At 57.2% G+C, this 18,678-nt stretch overlaps 1 protein-coding gene across 9 annotated transcripts in view; it reads left to right on the top strand.

Annotated features, from left to right (window-relative positions):
* Positions 1–17: 17 nt before the first annotated feature.
* TSC2 (TSC complex subunit 2) overlaps positions 18–18,678 on the top strand; it is a 41,442-nt gene continuing 22,781 nt past the window's right edge. For 5 of the 9 annotated variants that reach the window (XM_033236151.1, XM_033236152.1, XM_033236148.1 and 2 more), the window contains exons 1-15: positions 87–187; positions 711–877; positions 3,490–3,576; positions 7,019–7,129; positions 8,265–8,409; positions 8,992–9,109; positions 9,797–9,845; positions 10,244–10,369; positions 10,697–10,770; positions 12,116–12,242; positions 13,965–14,108; positions 15,399–15,536; positions 16,014–16,117; positions 16,487–16,568; positions 17,795–17,950. In XM_033236151.1, the coding sequence (XP_033092042.1) occupies positions 740–877; positions 3,490–3,576; positions 7,019–7,129; positions 8,265–8,409; positions 8,992–9,109; positions 9,797–9,845; positions 10,244–10,369; positions 10,697–10,770; positions 12,116–12,242; positions 13,965–14,108; positions 15,399–15,536; positions 16,014–16,117; positions 16,487–16,568; positions 17,795–17,950 (1,599 nt within the window). In that variant the 5' untranslated portion in view covers positions 87–187; positions 711–739. Of the gene's footprint in view, positions 188–251; positions 541–710; positions 878–3,489; positions 3,577–7,018; positions 7,130–8,264; positions 8,410–8,991; positions 9,110–9,796; positions 9,846–10,243; positions 10,370–10,696; positions 10,771–12,115; positions 12,243–13,964; positions 14,109–15,398; positions 15,537–16,013; positions 16,118–16,486; positions 16,569–17,794; positions 17,951–18,678 lie in introns of those variants that run through there. The other 4 variants (XM_033236154.1, XM_033236153.1, XM_033236149.1 and 1 more) reach the window with 2 other exon arrangements.

Below are 18,678 nucleotides of genomic sequence, written 5' to 3'. Positions count from 1 at the left end.
CGCAAGGATCGCCGGCCTTTCCGCTAGAGGGCTGCCCAGAACTACAACTCCCAGCAAGTCCCGCGGCGGCCCTCCGCGCGGCGCCGCTGCCGGAAGTGCGGGTCGCGCTTCCGGCAGCGTCCAGGGGCCAGCGGGGTGCGTCTTTCCCCGCGTCCGGGCGGCCCGGCGCGCGGTGGCGCGTCGAGGGGTGAGTGGTCTGGGCCGCAGTGTGCTCCAGTCCCCACGGGGCAGCGGGGCAGCGGCTTAGAGAGGCGGACCCCGTAGTGTCCGGGTCCCGGGCCCTCACCCACGCCCACTGCAACCCGACTCCGGAGCTCCGAGCATCCCTTAGTTTTAAGTCATGGCGGGTGCGAGCGGGTCTCTGCTGCAGTCGGCTCCGTGACAGCTGCTGCTCCACATGGGGAGAGGAGAAACGGCAAACATCCGGGCTCTCAGGACTTCGCGGCGGCGGTCCTAACCCGTGGACTGAGTCGGGCGGGGCGGGCGGCAGCGTATGAGCAGAGAGCTAGACAAGGCCTGGTGTCTCCCTGATTTTCCTAGGTGCCTGTTTGCGACCTGGTCAGCTGGGCTGTAGTTGAGTTATCCCAGGGATTGTGGGAGGAAAGGTTATGCCCACCAGAGACCCAGGGTCCTGACGGCTGGAGGTCCGCAGTGGGGAAGGTGGGCAGAGCTGTTGCTCAGATGTCCCCGTGCCTGTTTCGTTTGCACAGAGGGGTTTTCTGGTGCGTCCTGGCCCACCATGGCCAAACCAACAAGCAAAGATTCAGGCTTGAAGGAGAAGTTTAGGATTCTGTTTGGACTGGGAACACCGAGGCCAAATCCCAGGTCTGCGGAGGGCAAACAGACGGAATTTATCATCACCGCGGAAATCCTGAGAGTGAGTGAGCTGTCTGTGTCTTTGCTAGGCTAGAGGGAAGTGTTGGGAAGGTTGGGTTTTGTCTTGCACCAGGTTCTGTGGGAGATGGGTTGCTGGCGACTGTCTGCACAGGAATGCTGTCTCCAGTACTTGGAGGCTGACATGTCCTTCCTCAGGAGACTTGGAAAGTCAGGATCTTGGTGACCTGGTTCAGGCACACTTGAGTTATTATTCAGATATTGATGAAAGAAAGCCCATTTTATAGATGAGGCCTGAGAGTCATCTCCACCGGTCAGGATATGGCCAGATGTTGAATGATAACGTGAGTTCCTGGGAGAAGTGGGTTCTTTATTGTATTTTATTTTTTTTGAGACTGAGTCTCACTCTGTCGCCTAGGCTGGAGTGCAGTGACATGATCTCTGTTCGCTGCAACCTCCACCTCCAGGGTTCAAGCGATTCTCCTAACACAGCCTCCTGAGTAGTTGGGACTACAGACACCTGCCACCAGGCTTGGCTAATTATTATTATTATTATTTTTTGAGATGAATTCTTGCTCTGTTGCCCAGGCTGGAGTGTAATGGCACAATCTCTGCTCGCTGCTACTCCGCCTGCCAGTTTCAAGTGATTCTCCTGCCTCAGCCTCCCAAGTAGCTGGGACTACAGACACATGCCACCACATCCATCTAATTTTTGTGTTTTTAATAAAGATGGAGTTTCACCATCTTGGCCAGGCTGGTCTTGAACTCCCGACCTCAGGTGATCTTCCCACCTCCCAAAGTGTTGCTATTACAGGCGTGAGCCATTGCACCCGGGCTAGGTCCTTTATCTTTTATGTGTGCTTGTGTCTTTGTCACATATGCTAGGCATTGTGTTTTGCTGAGTTTACCATGAGTAAATGCTGAATTTTTGCACTTTAAAGTTTTCTTTTTTTTTTTTTTTTTTTTTTTTGAGACAGAGTCTGGCCCTGTCGCCCAGGCTGGAGTGCGGTGGCCGGATCTCAGCTCACTGCAAGCTCCGCCTCCCAGGTTCACGCCATTCTCCTGCCTCCGCCTCCCAAGTAGCTGGGACTAAAGGCGCCCGCCTCGTTGCCTGGCTAGTTTTTTGTATTCTCTTTTTTTTTTTTTTCCTTTTTGTGGAGAACGGGGTCTCGCTGTATTACCCAGGCAGGTCTCGAACTCCTGGGCTCAAGCTATCCTCCCGCCTCTGCCTCCCTGAGAGCTGGGATTACAGGTGTGAGCCACTGCGCCCGGCTTTTTTTTTTTTTTGAGATGGAGTCTCGCTCTGTCGCCCAGGCTGGAGTGCAGTGGCCGGATCTCAGCTCACTACAAGCTCCGCCTCCCGGGTTTACGCCATTCTCCTGCCTCAGCCTTCCGAGTAGCTGGGACTACAAGCGCCCGCCACCTCGTCCGGCTAGTTTTTTATGTTTTTTTAGTAGAGACGGGGTTTCACCGGGTTAGCCAGAATGGTCTCGATCTCCTGACCTTGTGATCCGCCCGTCTCGGCCTCCCAAAGTGCTGGGATTACAGGCTTGAGCCACCGCGCCCGGCCACTTTAAAGTTTTCTACTTAGAAACAACTAAAACTTTCATCAAGTGATGAATAAAATATAGTCCATCTGGGCCGGGCGCGGTGGCTCATGCCTGTCATCCCAGCACTTTGGGAGGCTGAGGCGGGTGGATCAACTGAGGTCAGGAGTTTGAGACCAGCCTGGCCAACATGGTGAAGAAGAGCGAAACTCCGTCTCAAAAAAAAATTTTACAGTTTAAAATTGTACTTCATGTTATGTTTTATCTCAATACAACATTTGCAGTTGTGGAAAAAAATGCACATTCTCAACTCAGGATGGAGCAGTAAATCCTGTTGGTAAATCTTTTTTTTTTTTTTTTTTTTTTTTTTTGAGACCAAGTTTTGCTCTTGTCACCCAGGCTGGAGTGCAGTGGTGCGATCTCAGCTCACTGCAGCCTCCGGCTCCTGGGTTCAAGGGATTCTCCTGCCTCAACCTCCCAAGTAGCTGGGATTACAGGTGCCCACCACCACCTCTGGCTAATTTTTTGTATTTTTTTTTTCTTTTTTTGAGACGGAGTCTTGCTCTGTCGCCCAGGCTGGAGTGCAGTGGCCGGATCTCGGCTCACTGCAAGCTCCGCCTCCTCAGTTTACGCCATTCTCCTGCCTTAGCCTCCCGAGTAGCTGGGACTACAGGTGCCCGCCACCTTGCCCGGCTAGTTTTTTGTATGTTTAGTAGAGACGGGGTTTCACCGTGTTAGCCAGGATGGTCTCGATCTCCTGACCTCATGATCTGCCTGTCTTGGCCTCCCAAAGTGCTGGGATTACAGGCTTGAACCACTGCGCCTGCCCAATTTTTTGTATTTTTACTAGAAACAGGATTTCATCATGTTGGCCAGGCTGGTCTCAAACTCCTGACCTCAGGTGATCCACCCACCTCTGCCTCCCAAAGTTCAGGGATTACAGGCATGAGCCACCGCGCCCAGTCAGGTGAATCTTGATTTCAGAAAGATCTGTTTTAAGTCTCTAGTCTGGAAAATGCAGTGGGAGCCTTTAGGTGGTTTGTGACTTGCAGTTTAGGAAACCGTGGCCTGACCGCTGGCCCCTTTTTCTTCTTTCATTTCTCTCCAGGAACTGAGTGTGGAATGTGGCCTCAATAATCGCATCCGGATGATAGGGCAGATTTGTGAAGTCGCAAAAACCAAGAAATTTGAAGAGGTAGGTTTGTCCATTTGAACTACTAGAGAGAGGCACGTAGACTGTTCAGAGCCTGAGTTTACTTTTTTTAGGAGTATAGTTGACAACTCACTGCTGATGATCTGGTTTGCGCTTTTTTTTTTTTTTTTTTTTTTTTTGAGATGGAGTCTCGCTCTGTCGCCCAGGCTGGCACAATCTCAGCTCACTGCAACCTCCGCCTCCCGGGTTCAAGCGATTCTCCTGCCTCAGCCTCCCAAGTAGCTGGGATTACAGGCATGCGCCACCACGCCCAGCTAATTTTTGTATTTTTAGTAGAGACGGGGTTTTCCATGTTGGCCAGGTTGGTCTTGAACTCCTGACCTCATGAACCATCTGCCTCGGCCTCCCAGAGTGCTGGGATTACAGGCGTGAGCCACCGCGCCTGGCCGATTTGCACTGTTTTAGGGAAATTTAGTTTTCGTCATAGTGATGGGGAAGCTACTGGAAATGCCCTGAATACAACCTTGAGGGACCAATCAAGTGTGGAAGTGGGGAGTGAAGGGATTGGGCTTTTCTAGCAACACCAGAAAGGGGGTGTGGGGCTCACACCTGTAATCCCAGCACTTTCAGAGGCTGAGGCAGGTGGATCACGAGGTCAGGAGTTCGAGACCAGCCTGACCAACATGGTAAAACCCCGTCTGTACTAAAAAATGAGCTGGGCGTGGTGGTACATGCCTGTAATCCCAGCTACTTGGAAGGCTGAGGCAGGAGAATCGCTTGAACCCGGGAGGTGGAGGTTGCAGTGAACTGAGATCGCACCACTGCACTCCAGTCTGAGCAATAGAGCGAGACACTGTCTCAAAAAAAGGCCGGGTGCGGTGGCTCAAGCCTGTAATCCCAGCGCTTTGGGAGGCTGAGACGGGCGGATCATGAAGTCAGGAGATCGAGACCATCCTGGCTAACACGGTGAAACCCTGTCTCTACTAAAAAAAAATACAAAAAAAAAAAACTAGCTGGGCATGGTGGCGGGCGCCTGTAGTCCCAGCTACTCGGGAGGCTGAGGCAGGAGAATGGCATGAACCCGGGAGGCGGAGCTTGCAGTGAGCTAAGATCCGGCCACTGCACTCCAGCCTGGGCGACAGAGCGAGACTCCGTCTCAAAAAAAAAAAAAAAAAGCTGGGCACAGTGGCTCACACCTGTAATCCCAGCACTTTGGGAGGCCGAGGCGGATGGTTCACGAGGTCAGGAGTTCGAGACCAGCCTGGCCAACATGGTGAAACCCCGTTTCTACTAAAAGTACAAAAATTAGCTGGGTGTGGTGGCGCATGCCTGTAATCCCAGCTACTCAGGAGGCTGAGGCAGGAGAATCACTTGAACCTGGAAGGTGGAGGTTGCAGTGAGTGAAGATCGCCCCACTGCACTCCTCTAGCCTGGGCGACAGAGCAAGACTCTGTCTCAAAAAAAAAAAAAAAAGAAAGAGTTTGTAGTGGCCGATCGAAATGCATGCTCACTCGCCCTCTCCTATTATAAGTTCAGGCCAAGAAAAATCAAGAAGGGGTTCGTTCCACAGAGAACAATCCTAGGCACGCTGGTCTTGGTGCCACTTTGGGAGGGTGAATGGTCGGTGGTATTGGTTGACCTCACGGACATAGAAATTTTTATTTTGGGCAAACATTGCCGTACTTTCCCGATGACCTGTGGACAGGACGAGAAGTGGTCATTTTGGGGGTGCAGGTTGCTGGTGGAGCACCTGAGGGCTCTGCCCTTGCCTTGCCCAGCATTTGTGTGTGGGAGAGTAGTGAGAAGACCTGGACCTCTCATGCTTAGATCTGCTAAGAGCAGAGTGATTGCTACCTCTGCAGCAGCTCATCTGAAACATGCTGGCCGCACGCTAGCAAGGATAAGTGTAAAGAATAGGTGTCCTCGGCCAGGCGCAGTAGCTCACGCCTGTAATCCCAGCACTTTGGGAGGTCAAAGTGGATGGATCACCTGAGGTCAGGAGTTCGAGACCAGCCTGGCCAATATGACAAAATCCCGTTTCTACTAAAGATACAAAAATTAGCTGGGCGTGGTATCGGGCACCTGTAATCCCAGCTACTCGGGAGGCTGAGGGAGGAGAATCGCTTAAACTCAGGAGGCAGAGGTTGCGGTGAGCTGAGATTGTGCCATTGCACTGCAGGCTGAGCAACAGAGCATGACTTCATCTCAAAAAACAACAAAAAAAGAATAAGCGTCCTGCGTCCTGTTCTGAGAGTTGTTTGTGTGGGCCCGGGGCAGCCTGTGAGTAGATGAATAGGCCTCCGAGGCTGGGATGGTCCCGGGCCCTGTGTCCACGCGTCTTTGCAGCTGAGGTTGCAACTGCAGGAGTATTGTCAATAGACAAAGGAGGTGAGAGTGCCAGTTGTCTTGAATTGATTGGGATGTTGGTCAGAGGACGTCTAAAAGAACACGGCCATTTTGTTATTTGGTTAGAGACAAGGTCTCACTGTGTCACCCAGGCTGGGGTGCAGTGGCACAATCATGGCTCACTGCAGCCTCAACCTGCCAGGCTCACGCGATCCTCCTACTTTAGCCTCTCAGGTAGCTAGGACTACAGGTGTGTAGCACCACACCTGGCTAAGTTTTATATTTTTTGTCGTGACAGGGTCTTACTGTGTTGTGCAGGCTGGTCTGAAACTCCTGGCTGACGCGACCCTCTCCCTTCTGCCACCCCAAGTGCTGAGATTACAGGTGTGAGCCACTGCACTTGGCCAGAACATGGCTATTTTCGTTGCCCTCCTTAGAGGAGTAAGGCCAGGAGTGAGCCTGTGGTCTGAAAGCCGTGGCTGGTGGTTAATTTGGAGAAGAGAAGGTGGTGAGAGCCAGCCCAAACCCCTGCCGAGTGAGACTGATTCTGGCAGCTTTAGGGAGCAGGGATGAGCACCCCACAGGCTGGGTGGCAGTTAGAGGAGGCAGATTTCAGCAAGCCACACGGCTCTCTTTCTCAGCAGGTCAGGCAGGCAGCAGAGGCTGGGCAGGGGCGTGGGGTCGAGGACCCGATGCTGCCGTGTTCACTAGAGGAAAGCCACAAGCAGGGATTTTGGGTCAGCTGCAGGCCTAGGGCTCAGTGTGCGCTTGTGGTTCTGAGACTGTCCCATGACTTCCTGTCAGCGTTCCGGCAGCTCTAGTGGGACTCCCTGCTGGTCCAGGTGAGGCCAGGATCGCTGCCCTGGCCTGCTGCTCTCCTCTCAGCCCCCAGTCTGTCACCTGGTGGGGGTTAAAGGGACCTGGTGGGGTTTGAGGCAGCTCTGAGCCATTCCTCCTCCCAAGCCTGTGGTCATCTCATGCTGCAGGAGACACAGGAGATACGAGCTTTAGAGGTGGGGCTCTAAGTCCCAAGCCCCTGTTGTTCCACCCTGTCCTTTGCTCACGGCACTGTTCCAGTTGCCGGGGCCAGGGTTCTTGGAGAGCACATCCTCACCGCTGTCCCCTCTGCTGGTGACAGCACGCAGTGGAAGCACTCTGGAAGGCGGTCGCGGATCTGTTGCAGCCAGAACGGCCGCTGGAGGCCCGGCACGCGGTGCTGGCTCTGCTGAAGGCCATCGTTCAGGGGCAGGTAAGCCCCGGGGTGACGCTGGGAGGGGTGACGTCAGGCCACCCACTGACCGTCCTGTCCCTGCTGGGCCGTGTTTGGACTCCTGCCTCAGTGAGTTGCTGGGCACAGGGTCTAGGGGCCGACGGGCTCTGGAGCTGGACGGCCTGTGGGGTCTCCTGTTGGCATGAGGTCTGTGTGACCGTGGGCACCCTGCCTCCTCACTGGTAAACAGATGGTCGCTGCACTTTCCTCTCACGGGATGTTCTGGGGATCATGAGGCAGTTCTCGCAGAGTGCTGAGACCGTACCTGGCAGCTGATGTGGGGCTGTGTGTTGTGTTGCCCTTGCACCCTTTCGGGGCTGCTGCCCTGCTCACTGCTTTCCAGCTGTGCTGGTCTTGGCTGGCCCTGAACACCCAGGCCTCTTGGTGTTCCTGCCTCCCCTGGTTGGCCACGTCCACTCCTTCATGTCCCAGCTGCTCAGAAGGGCCGGACTCTCACAGGCTCTCTGGGGCTTCCCCACTTAGGCTTTTTTTTTTTTTTTTTTTTTGAGACGGAGTCTCGCTCTGTCACCCGGACTGGAGTGCAGTGGCCGGATCTCAGCTCACTGTAAGCTCCGCCTCCCGGGTTCACGCCATTCTCCTGCCTCAGCCTCCCGAGTAGCTGGGACTACAGGCGCCCGCCACCTTGCCCGGCTAGTTTTTGTATTTTTAGTAGAGACGGGGTTTCACCATGTTAGCCAAGATGGTCTCGATCTCCTGACCTCGTGATCCGCCCGCCTCGGCCTCCCAAAGTGCTGGGATTACAGGCTTGAGCCACCGCGCCCGGCCCCCACTTAGGCTTTGTCCTCAGTCTGTGAGCACAAGGCTGTCTGCCCTGGACCGAGTGCAGGGGTCGGGCAGGAGTTGTGTCGTCTCCTGCTCTGTGCCACCCGCTGTGCCAGGTCCCAACACACAGCTGTTGCTTCCCATCCACCAGTGCATCCAGCCCCCTGCCCTGAACACCACTGATGCTGCAGACCTGTCCCTTGCAGGGCACTCCTGTGGGAAGGAGAGGGGACCAGGGTGGAGTCTGGGCGCCCCTGCACTTCAGGGACTTCTTGGCAGCTGTGTGGGAGACGCTGGCAGGCTCTGCTGATCCTGTGGCTTTTGTCTTTAGGGCGAACGTTTGGGGGTCCTCAGAGCCCTCTTCTTTAAGGTCATCAAGGATTACCCTTCCAACGAAGACCTCCACGAAAGGCTGGATGTTTTCAAGGCCCTCACAGACAATGGGAGACACATCACCTACTTGGAGGAAGAGCTAGGTGGGTGCCACATTGGGTGTGAGGTTTCTGGGATGGGAGGGACCTGGGGCTGGAGAGGGGCTGCAGTTCTCAGGGATGGCGGATAGCGGGTATGCCCATGCTGCTCCGTGCACCTGGGCTCATCTGCGTGGCCTGAGTGGCCCCGAGGCACGTGTTAAGCCGGCCAGGTGCCCACCATCAGGTTTCCTGTCTGAGGTGACGTGGCTGGCTGCCAAGTGTGCGCACATCTCCTCCGAGCAGCGCTCTGGTAGGGGTGGGGAACGCCCGGGAATCTGGTGATGTCGGCGTCTACCAGCCTTGGGTCAGGCCCTGAGTGTACGGCACACACTCCTGCTGCCGCCTCGGTGCAGACCCTCTGTGCAGCCCCAGGGGTGGTAGATCCTAGTGTCCATGCGTAGCCGGCCTGCCTGGGCTCCCCTGAGCCTCTTCGGGCCCAGTGCGTGGTCTGCCTGTTGCTGCCGGGGGACTGATGATGTGATTTCTGGCAGTGACGGGTTTGGACACTCTCCTGCATGGGGAGGTGGAGGTGAGTGGGAGATGTAGATTCGGCGTCCTCGCAAACCGCCGCCGTTTGTCCCACAGCGGACTTTGTCCTGCAGTGGATGGATGTTGGCTTGTCCTCGGAATTCCTTCTGGTGCTGGTGAACTTGGTCAAATTCAACAGCTGTTACCTCGATGAGTACATCGCAAGGATGGTTCAGTAAGAAAATAATTGAGATCCTGTTCTGATAATGGTCCTAAGTTCAGCTCCGCAGTGAATAAAGCTGCTGAAACCACCAAAAAAATAGAGGTTGGGCTGGGCACAGTGGCTCACGCCTGTAATATCAGCACTTTGGGAGGCCGAGGCAGGCAGATCATGAGGCCAGGAGTTCGAGACCAGCCTGGGCAACATGATGAAACGCCGTCTTTACTAAAAATACAAAAATTAGCCAGGCATGGTGGTGGGAGCGTGTAATCCCAGCTACTCGGAAGGCTGAGGCAGGAGAATCGTTTGAAATTGGAAGGCAGAGGTTACAGTGAGTGGAGATCATGCCATTGCACTCCAGCCTGGGTGAAAGTCCGTCTCAAAAAAAAAAAACAGGAAGAGTACGTGGCTGTTGTCTTTTTAGCCATCACCTAACGTCTTGGTTATCTTTTCGTTGTTGTTCATTCAGAACATTGCATGAGATCTGTGGGGGCCGGGCCTCTGTCTCACTCACGCTGAACACCCAGCACCGAGAGCAGTGGCTGGCGCATAGCAGGCACCTGAGTGCTTGCTGGGTGGGTGGGACCCCCAGGGAGGATGAGCCGTGTGTGTTATTGGCATCATAGAGTGACTAAACCACAGCCCGTGGCGGCTCGGACCTCCAGGCCGCGCTGCCGGGACTGAGCTTGCTGCTCCCTGCAGGATGATCTGCCTGCTCTGCGTCCGGACTGCGTCCTCTGTGGACATAGAGGTCAGTGCCTCCCCTCCCCAGGGCTGGCCCCTTTCACCCTGGTTTCTGGGAGGCTGGGGCTTGGGGATTGAGCCCTGTGTGCCAGCTGCTGGCTGTGTGGCCCTGGGCAAGTTGCTCGATCTCTGTGAGCCTCAGGAGTCCTCCATGTAGGTCAGGATAGCCGGGCGCCTCCATGTGGAGTTGTAGCTCGGGGTGGATGACAGCATCGATGACCCACAGTGACAGGGATGTCAGGTGCTTCCCACATGCCTGCTCGCCTGGTGGCTTGGAGAGAGGCTGCTATGGCAGTGGGGAGAGGTGGCAGCACAGGCTGAAGGAGGTGGGAAGGAGGCCTGGGTGTCCTCTCCTGTGGGGAGGAGCTGGGTAGGGCCGGTGTGAGTCATCTCCCTCTCCACCAGGTCTCCCTGCAGGTGCTGGACGCCGTGGTCTGCTACAACTGCCTGCCGGCTGAGAGCCTCCCGCTGTTCATCGTCACCCTCTGCCGCACCATCAACGTCAAGGAGCTCTGCGAGCCTTGCTGGAAGGTGGGGTCTCTGAAACTGCTCTGGAAGGTTCCTGAGGGCACATGGACGGGACAAGGGCCATCTTGTCTCCCATGAATGGCTGTCTGATTCTTGGGGCGGGCAGACAATGGCCTGTTGAGGGACAGCCAGGGTCATTTTCCCAGTTTAGCTGAGGTCAGGGTTTTGGTGGCATTTTGAGAACCCTACTGCCTCTGTATTTGGGAGGAGATGGTGGCGAGCTGGCTGGACCTTGGGTGGCTACAGGGCAGCAGCCAAGTGGGGCCAGCAGAGGGACTGGGGCTGGGGGCGGGGCTTGTGCCAGCCCCTGACATGCATCGTGTCTGGCAGCTGATGCGGAACCTCCTTGGCACCCACCTGGGCCACAGCGCCATCTACAACATGTGCCACCTCATGGAGGACAGGTGAGTGTGGTGGGCGGGGCGCAGGGCGGTGGAGGCCAGCACGGCCCTCGGGGCAGCCCTGGCGTCCTTGCTGGGCACACACTGGCTTAGAGAAGCCTTGTCCTTTTGGGCAGCTGTTCCAGGGGCTGCCACTAGAGCGAAGCCCATGACTTCTAGGAGCGAGCCCCGGTCCTCTCCTTCCTCCAACAGAATATCCACACCCAGCTCAGTGCCTGCCCCGCGCTCAGACGTCCTCCAGCGCGCTCCCCCACGGCTTAGCCTGTTACAAGGCAAGGCTCGAGGTCTTGGCCTTGACGCTGCCCTTGCCCCTCACCCCCAGAGCCAGACTGTGGCCACTTCTGCTGCTTGAGCCCTGAGAGATGACTCAGCTCTGTGCATGCTCTGGCCTCCCACCCTTGCTGCCAGATCCCCTTCCTCCTGCTCTCCTGTATCCATCCACGCCTCCTGAAGCCCATTCCATGCAGCACCCGAGTGGCCTGTGTCACCCTTTGTCAGAAGCCAGATGACTCCCAGTGCCCTCAGGGTGCAAGCTCCTCTCATGGAACCAGCCCTGGGGCCCAGCCCTGCCTTAGCCCTTGTATCTCTCCCAGCCCTGCCTCACTCCTTCCCTCCATCCATGGAACCAGGCCCTGGGGCCCAGCCCTGCCTCAGCCCCTGCATCTCTCCTTCCCTCCATCCATGGAACCAGGTCCTGGGGGCCCAGCTGTGCCTCAGCCCTGCCTCAGCCCCTGCATCTCTCCCTCCTTCCTCCCATAGAACTAGGCCCTGGGTCCCAGCCTTGCCTCAGCCCTGCATCTCTCCCAGCCCTGCCCCAGCCCCTGCATCTCTCCTTTCCTCCGTCTTGCCTTCTCCCATCCACCAAGGGCTTGTGCATGTCCTGATTCCTCTGACTAGCAGGTTCTTCCACCTTTGCCGAGTTCCTCTGTTTCCTGAGGTCTCAGCGTGGTCACTAACTCCCCCACCTCCCTGAGTAGTTTTTGCCGTGGCTTTTCTTCTTGGCTGTGATTGGAGGAAGAGATTTTGCGTTTACCTGGGAGACGGTGTGGCTGGTGCCTGTCTCCCCCAGACTGTGAGGCTGTGGGCCATCCCTCTCACCACGTTCCTGTCCCTGGCATGACCTGTAGCTCACAGCGTGGTCAGCAGTGATGGGCTGCCGCCTGTGCGTGAGAGTGAACGAGAGCGTTACCGCTGGCCTCTGTTCCCTGCCCTTCCCCAGCGGTGCTCCGGCCCCCCAAGCACAGGGACCTCTGGGGCTGCTGTAGGAGCCTTGGCAGCCTCACACGTCCACGGCGGACCCTGGGCCAGAGCCCTGCTCACATTGTGTCTCTCTGGGGAACGCTTTCAGAGCCTACATGGAGGATGCGCCCCTGCTGAGAGGAGCCGTGTTTTTTGTGGGCATGGCTCTCTGGGGAGCCCACCGGCTCTATTCTCTCAGGAACTCGCCGACATCGGTGCTGCCATCATTTTACCAGGTAAGGCGGTTTCCGTGTGCAATGAGCTGGCAGGAACGGGAGAGCTCCCTTCAGGCCTGCCCACCCACCCCACCGGGGGTCCTGCTGCAGGGGCTGCCATAGGCCTTTCCAGGCAGTTGCTTTGCAACTAGGGGTGAGGTTTGGGGCCCTGTGAAGGCTTTAGTCTTTTTTGTTTTTTTTTTTTTGAGAAGGAGCTCTGCTCTTTTTGCTTGGCTGACTGCAATCTCCGCCTCCCAGTTCAAGTGATTCTGTTGCCTCAGCCTCCTGAGTAGCTGTGATTACAGGTGCCTGCCACCACGCCTGGCTAATTTTGTGTTTTTACTAGAGACTGGGTTTCGCCAGGTTGGCCAGGCTGGTGTCGAATTCCTGACTTCAAGTGATCCGCCCACCTCAGACCCCCAAAGTGCTGAGATTACAGGTGTGAGCCCCCATGCCTGACCAAAGACTTCATTCTGTCTCTCTTTTTTTTTTTTTTGGAGACAGAGTTTGTCTCTTGTTGCCCAGGCTGGAGTGCAATGGCGCGATCTCGGCTCGCTGCAACCTCCGCCTCCCCGGTTCAAGCAATTCTGCCTCTGCCTCCTGAGGAGCAGGGATTATCGGTGCCTGCCACAATGCCTGGCTAATGGTTTTTTTTTTTGAGATGGAGTTTCGCTCTTGTTGCCCAGGCTGGAGTGTAATGGTGCGATCTTGGCTCAGTGCAACCTCCGCCTCCTGAGTAGCTGGGATTACAGGCATGCTGCACTATGCACAGCTCATTTTGTATTTTTAGTAGAGACAGGGTTTCTCCGTGTTGGTCTCGAACTCCCGACCTCAGGTAATCCGCCAGTCTCGGCCTCCCAAAGTGCTGGGATTACAGGGGTGAGCCACTGCGGCTGGCCAAGGCTAATGTTTTTGTAATTTTGGTAGAGATGGGGTTTCACCATGTTGGTCAGACTGGTCTTGAACTCCTGAGCTCAGGTGATCCACCCGCCTTGGCCTCCCAAAGTGCTGAGATTATAGGCGTGAGCCACTGCACCCGGCCCAAAGGCTTTATTCTCAAGCAAACCTTACATCTTGCGAGTTGCACCTTCTGGAGTTGGCAGTGGAGGGGCGAGGGCTGCCTCTGGGGTGGCCGTTCTCTTGCTGTTGATGGCGCTGTTTTGTCGAGTGCTGATCTTGCCCTGTCTCTGCACTGGCGCCTGGCACAGATGCCGGTGTATAGCTTCAGTTTCCGTGCTCTGATGACAGAGTGCTTTTCGTGTCTGTCCTCGTTCGGTGCTCACAGCTCCCTGGAGGGTGGGGTGAGCGCACTGTCCTGGTTTTACAGTGATGGGCTGCGGTGCGGATCACAGGGCTTTCCTGATCCTCTGCTCTCCCTGCTACACTCCTCCCGTAGAGGGGCTGGGGAGATGTTGTCTTTGTGCTCAGCTTGCAACAGAACTCAGGGCAGCTTTCAGGTGCTGCTGGGCTGGCCCACCGGGTGCCCAGGATTCAGTTGCTGGTCTATCCGAGTCAGGGACTTTGCAGGCAGGCGTGGGATGGGGCCCTGTCTGGGTCCTGACTGTGCTGGAGCATGTAGAAACTCCTCCTGGGCGCCCCACATGCTGTTCTGTGGCCCCGATGCATGTGTGGTGGGCACTGTGGCCTCAGGTGTGCTACTCCCGGTCCCAAGGGTGACTGGGAGGGCGTCCCACAGTGAGCAAGCAGCTCTGACCCTGTGTGCTGGCCGGGCTCATGTTCCAGGCCATGGCATGTCCGAACGAGGTGGTGTCCTATGAGATCGTCCTGTCCATCACCAGGCTCATCAAGAAGTATAGGAAGGAGCTCCAGGTGGTGACGTGGGACATTCTGCTGAACATCATCGAACGGCTCCTTCAGCAACTCCAGGTGGGGTGGGGGCGGGAGCTCCAGGGAGCACCGGGACCCCAGACAGGCAGGCTTGGCCCACTTGGAAGATGGTACCTTGGGCCCCATCTCTGGTGGTCCCACAGAGACTGCTGGAACCGTGTTCTCTGGGGATTCACAGTGATGCACATCCACCTTCCACTGGAGACAGATCTGATTTTTCCAGACGTGCTGCATCATTTTGGCCCCAGACAGGAATATGCAGTAGGTGAGCCGGGGCTGGGCCACTGTTGCCCACAGTCCGCAGAGTGACCTGCAGGCCACCTTCATGGCCTGAGTGGGCCCCGGCACAGTTCCCAGAGGGATGCCAGTGTGGCTTTGGTGTGACTTTGGAGGACCGCATTAGTCGAGTCTGCTAACTGCAGCTTTTTTTTTTTTTTTTTTTGAGACGGAGTCTCTCTCTGCTGCCCAGGCTGGAGTGCAGTGGCCGGATCTCAGCTCACTGCAAGCTCCGCCTCCCGGGTTTACGCCATTCTCCTGCCTCAGCCTCCCGAGTAGCTGGGACTACAGGCGCCCGCCACCTCGCCCGGCTAGTTTTTTGTGTTTTTTAGTAGAGACGGGGTTTCACCGTGTTCGCCAGGATGGTCTCGATCTCCCGACCTCGTGATCCGCCCGTCTCGGCGTCCCAAAGTGCTGGGATTACAGGCTTGAGCCACCGCGCCCGGCCGCTAACCGCAGCTTTAAGGAGGACTCCACAGCCACACAGGCTCATCAGCACAGGGGTCCTGGGGAGGCGAGGCTGGTATCCAGCAGCCTCAGAACTGTGCCTTTTCCCAGAGCCTGGGGTGGGCGATGTACAGGAAGACAGGTATTGGAAGGGAGGCTGGGACTTAGCAGGGACTGAAGTCCTCTCAGGGCCTGTCGCTGGGCCAGAGCATTGTCCCTGACCACTGGCCAGGGGATGCTGCAGCACTGAGTGGCAATGGCAGAGGCCATAGCCTGGGGCTTCTAGAAGAGGCTGGACTGGGGAGAGGCAAGAAAGGCTTGTAGTTGGTGGCTACTCTTGGCCCTCCTGCCCGAGCTTCCTTCTTGGCCCAGCTGCGTGGGCACAGCCAGGATTCCCTGGGGGTGGGGTATGGGCAGGAACAGCAGCTGCCATCACAGCTACTGTGGCCTCTGGAGAGGATCTGGGGGGTATCTCAACCCATGCGGCCCGGTGTGGCCTGAGAGGGCTGAGGGCGTCCCCCTGCGGCGGGTGCGTAGCCAGGCCTCTGGTGCCGAGTCCATGCGGGGAGTAGAAGTCAGCCTGTGTCATGGTTCCTGGTACTGCAGACCTTGGACAGCCCGGAGCTCAAGACCATTGTCCATGACCTGCTGACCACGGTGGAGGAGCTGTGTGACCAGAATGAGTTCCACGGGTCTCAGGAGAGATACTTTGAACTGGTGGAGAGATGTGCAGACCAGAGGCCTGTGAGACCCCTTCCTGGGTGGGGCCTTTGGGCTTTGGCTGGTGAGGAGGGGCCGGGTGCTGGGTGAAGTGCAGCTTTCTGAGCCTCGGATTTCCTGGTTTCTGCACTCAGGCAGGGAAGGCTGCTGGGGCGCTGGCGGGCGGAGCGTGTGTTTGCTAACAAGCGCGGTGTCAGCCCACCCGTCAGTTTCCTCCCACCTGTGTGGAGGAAGCTTCCGTCCGGCTCCGTGGAGTCCTGTGGCTCCCAGGCGGCTGCAGGCATTTTGCCATGAACACTCAGCTTAGGACCCAGGCTTTTCCATGGGTTTGGACGCGCGTCTTCCCCACTGCCAGCAGTGCCTTTGTGGCTGTGGGCTGTGGGCTGCAGGCTGTGACGCAGCTGGGCTCTGACAGCAAACCAGCCTCTCAGCCTGCAGTCCAGTGTGGAGAAGGGGAGCGCCGGAGGGGCAGAGGGGCAACACCGGCTCTTCTTTTGACAGGAGTCCTCCCTCCTGAACCTGATCTCCTATAGAGCACAGTCCATTCACCCGGCCAAGGACGGCTGGATTCAGAACCTGCAGGCGCTGATGGAGAGATTCTTCAGGTAGGGCGTCCTCTGCAGCCTTGCCTGGCACCTGGAGCCTGGCCCTGTCTCTGTCTGGGGCCCACCCGGGCCGGGTCTCAGGATGCCCGATGAGCAGGGTCCCCGTCTCTGCCTCTGGAGAGCCCCGGCTCTGGGTGAGCAGGTGCTAGCTTGCTTTCCCGTCCAGCAGGACGTCCTCTCATGACGCCACTGGGCTGCCTCCTATGGGGGGTGGTCTAGAGAGACACGTCCTGGGAGGCAGAGCTCTGTGCCCTGTGTGCCTGGATGCGGGAGGACCCAGAGTCGGGCTGGCCTGTGCCAGGCGGACAGGCTGGTGCGGGGCTGTGGCCGGGTACTCCCCACCCGCCCCAGCAGGCTGCTGTCCCACAGGAGCGAGTCCCGAGGTGCCGTACGCATCAAGGTGCTGGATGTGCTGTCCTTTGTGCTGCTCATCAACAGGCAGTTCTACGAGGTGCGTGTCCAGGGCGGCCGCACTGGGGGCTCAAGGCTGTTTTTCCATGGGGTGGGCTGTCTCCATTGTGCACATGCTCCCACAGAGCCGGGTCTGCCTGGGACTTCGGTCCTGCCGGGCCCTCTGCAGCCCCCAGTGTGGTCTGTTTACCCCTGTTCATTCGCTGGCTTGCTCATCGTGGGCGCCTCTGCCAGGCCTTGACACGTGGCCAAGTAGCAAGGAAGGCACAGTGCCTGCCCTCAGGGAGCTCCAGCCGGGTTGTCACTGAACACAGGAGCCTTTTAAGAATTCTGTTCAAGTTCATTTAGATCAGTCTCGCGTGGAGACGTTGTCTTCTGTTTCTGTCGTGACATTCACCCTGTGCACCTGGCCTGATCGCCAGCCCTGCCTGGTCTCTCTCCTCTGTGGGCTCTCCCTCTCCACTCCCTCCTCTGGGAGCTCTGTGGCCCCAGGCCCACCTTCCTTGAGAGACATTTGTGTGCCTGCCAGCCATACCCCTTTCCCAGGAGGCGCAGCTTAGCTCTGAGACTGTCCCTTCCCACCGCACCCCTCCCTGCAGCCTCGCAGTCCTGCCCTCCCGAGAGCTGCCCGCTCTGCTCCTCTCCCCAGCCTGCACTCTCCTTGAATTGCCCTTTTCTGGGCATTGCCATCCCGCTTCCCATCTGATGGAGCTAAGAGCTGCCTCCCGGAAGTTCCTCTGGGTCCTCTGGCTTCTCTCATCAGGGCTGGTCTTGTCCTGGTCTCTGTTACTGTGGAACATTTTACCTGCTTCTGTGAAAACTCACTCTGTCCCCAGCACAGCACGCACACACACACGCACACTCACACATGCACGCACAGGCGCACACGCCCACGCATGCATACACCACACGCACTCACTCTCTCACACACACGCACAGCACCATGTGGGAGGGGTTCTCGGCTCTGACGGTGAAGGGCAGGGCCTCACCTCAGCTGCTCCTTGTGAGTCGTGGGCCCCGTGCCTGTGCCGGGTCGCCCTGCGGTGCTCACCAGCCTTCTGAACGAGGAACTGGACAGGATCCCTGGGAAAGGGCCCTGGGGTCTTTGAGTCACGCTCAGCGGGGGCTTGTGCTCCCTGCCCAGCTGTGCTGAAGGCCTGAGGGACATGTCCGCTGGTTCCGGGTTGGTTCCTGAGGAATTGGAAGTGTCACGAGACGTGGCTCTTGCTGGGCTGGTGCTCACTGGCCTCCCTTTTGCCTGTGCAGGAGGAGCTGATTAACTCAGTGGTCATCTCTCAGCTCTCCCACATCCCCGAGGATAAAGACCACCAGGTCCGAAAGCTGGCCACCCAGTTGCTAGTGGACCTGGCAGAGGGCTGCCACACACACCACTTCAACAGCCTGCTGGACATCATTGAGAAGGTGAGAGCTGTTGCACCCAGGGATGGGTGCTAGGGTGCCAGAGCTCCATGGGCAGAAATGGTCTCTGGGCCGTCTGTCCCCTTCTTCGAGTGACCGGACGGCTGTCTCCGTAGGTGAGGCTCACCTCCCTGCAGGATGGGTGTCCCGAGGCCTTTGCAGGGCCTGCCGCTGCTGGTTTGTGTCCCGACTGAAAGTCCTGGACCTGGGTGTCCTGTCGCACTCTGGGGCAGCTGGTCTGGGCCTCCTGGACCCATGCTGGAGCCCAGACCTAGGGCCGGGGCTTTGGCCTGCCATCCTTCCTGCCCAGCCAATAGCTTGCTCTTTGATTTTCAGATGCGTTTTGGTTTCTGCACAGTCACTCGGGTATAAAGGGTATCTTTGCTTTTGAGAAATAAAGATGAAGGGTGGGCACAGTGGCTCACGCCTGTAATCCCAGCACTTTGGGCGGCCGAGGCAGGTGGATGGCTTAAGGTCAGGAGATCAAGACCAGCCTGGCGAACATGGTGAAATCCCGTCTCTACTAAAAATACAAAAATTAGCCATGCGTGGTGGCGGGCGCCTGTAATCCCAGCTGCTCGGAAGGCTGAGGCAGGAGAATCGCTTGAACCTGGGAGGTGAAGGTTGGAGTGAACCCAGATTCTGCCACTGTACTTCAGCCTGGGCGGCAGAGCAAGGCTCCGTCTCAAAAAAAAAAGAGAAGGTGTTCGTGGTAGAAAGTGTTCTGACGG

Source organism: Trachypithecus francoisi, unplaced genomic scaffold (assembly GCF_009764315.1).
Source record: "Trachypithecus francoisi isolate TF-2019V2 unplaced genomic scaffold, Tfra_2.0 Lachesis_group15, whole genome shotgun sequence".
NCBI lineage: Eukaryota > Metazoa > Chordata > Mammalia > Primates > Cercopithecidae > Trachypithecus > Trachypithecus francoisi.
This window is presented reverse-complemented; position numbering and strand designations above follow the sequence as displayed.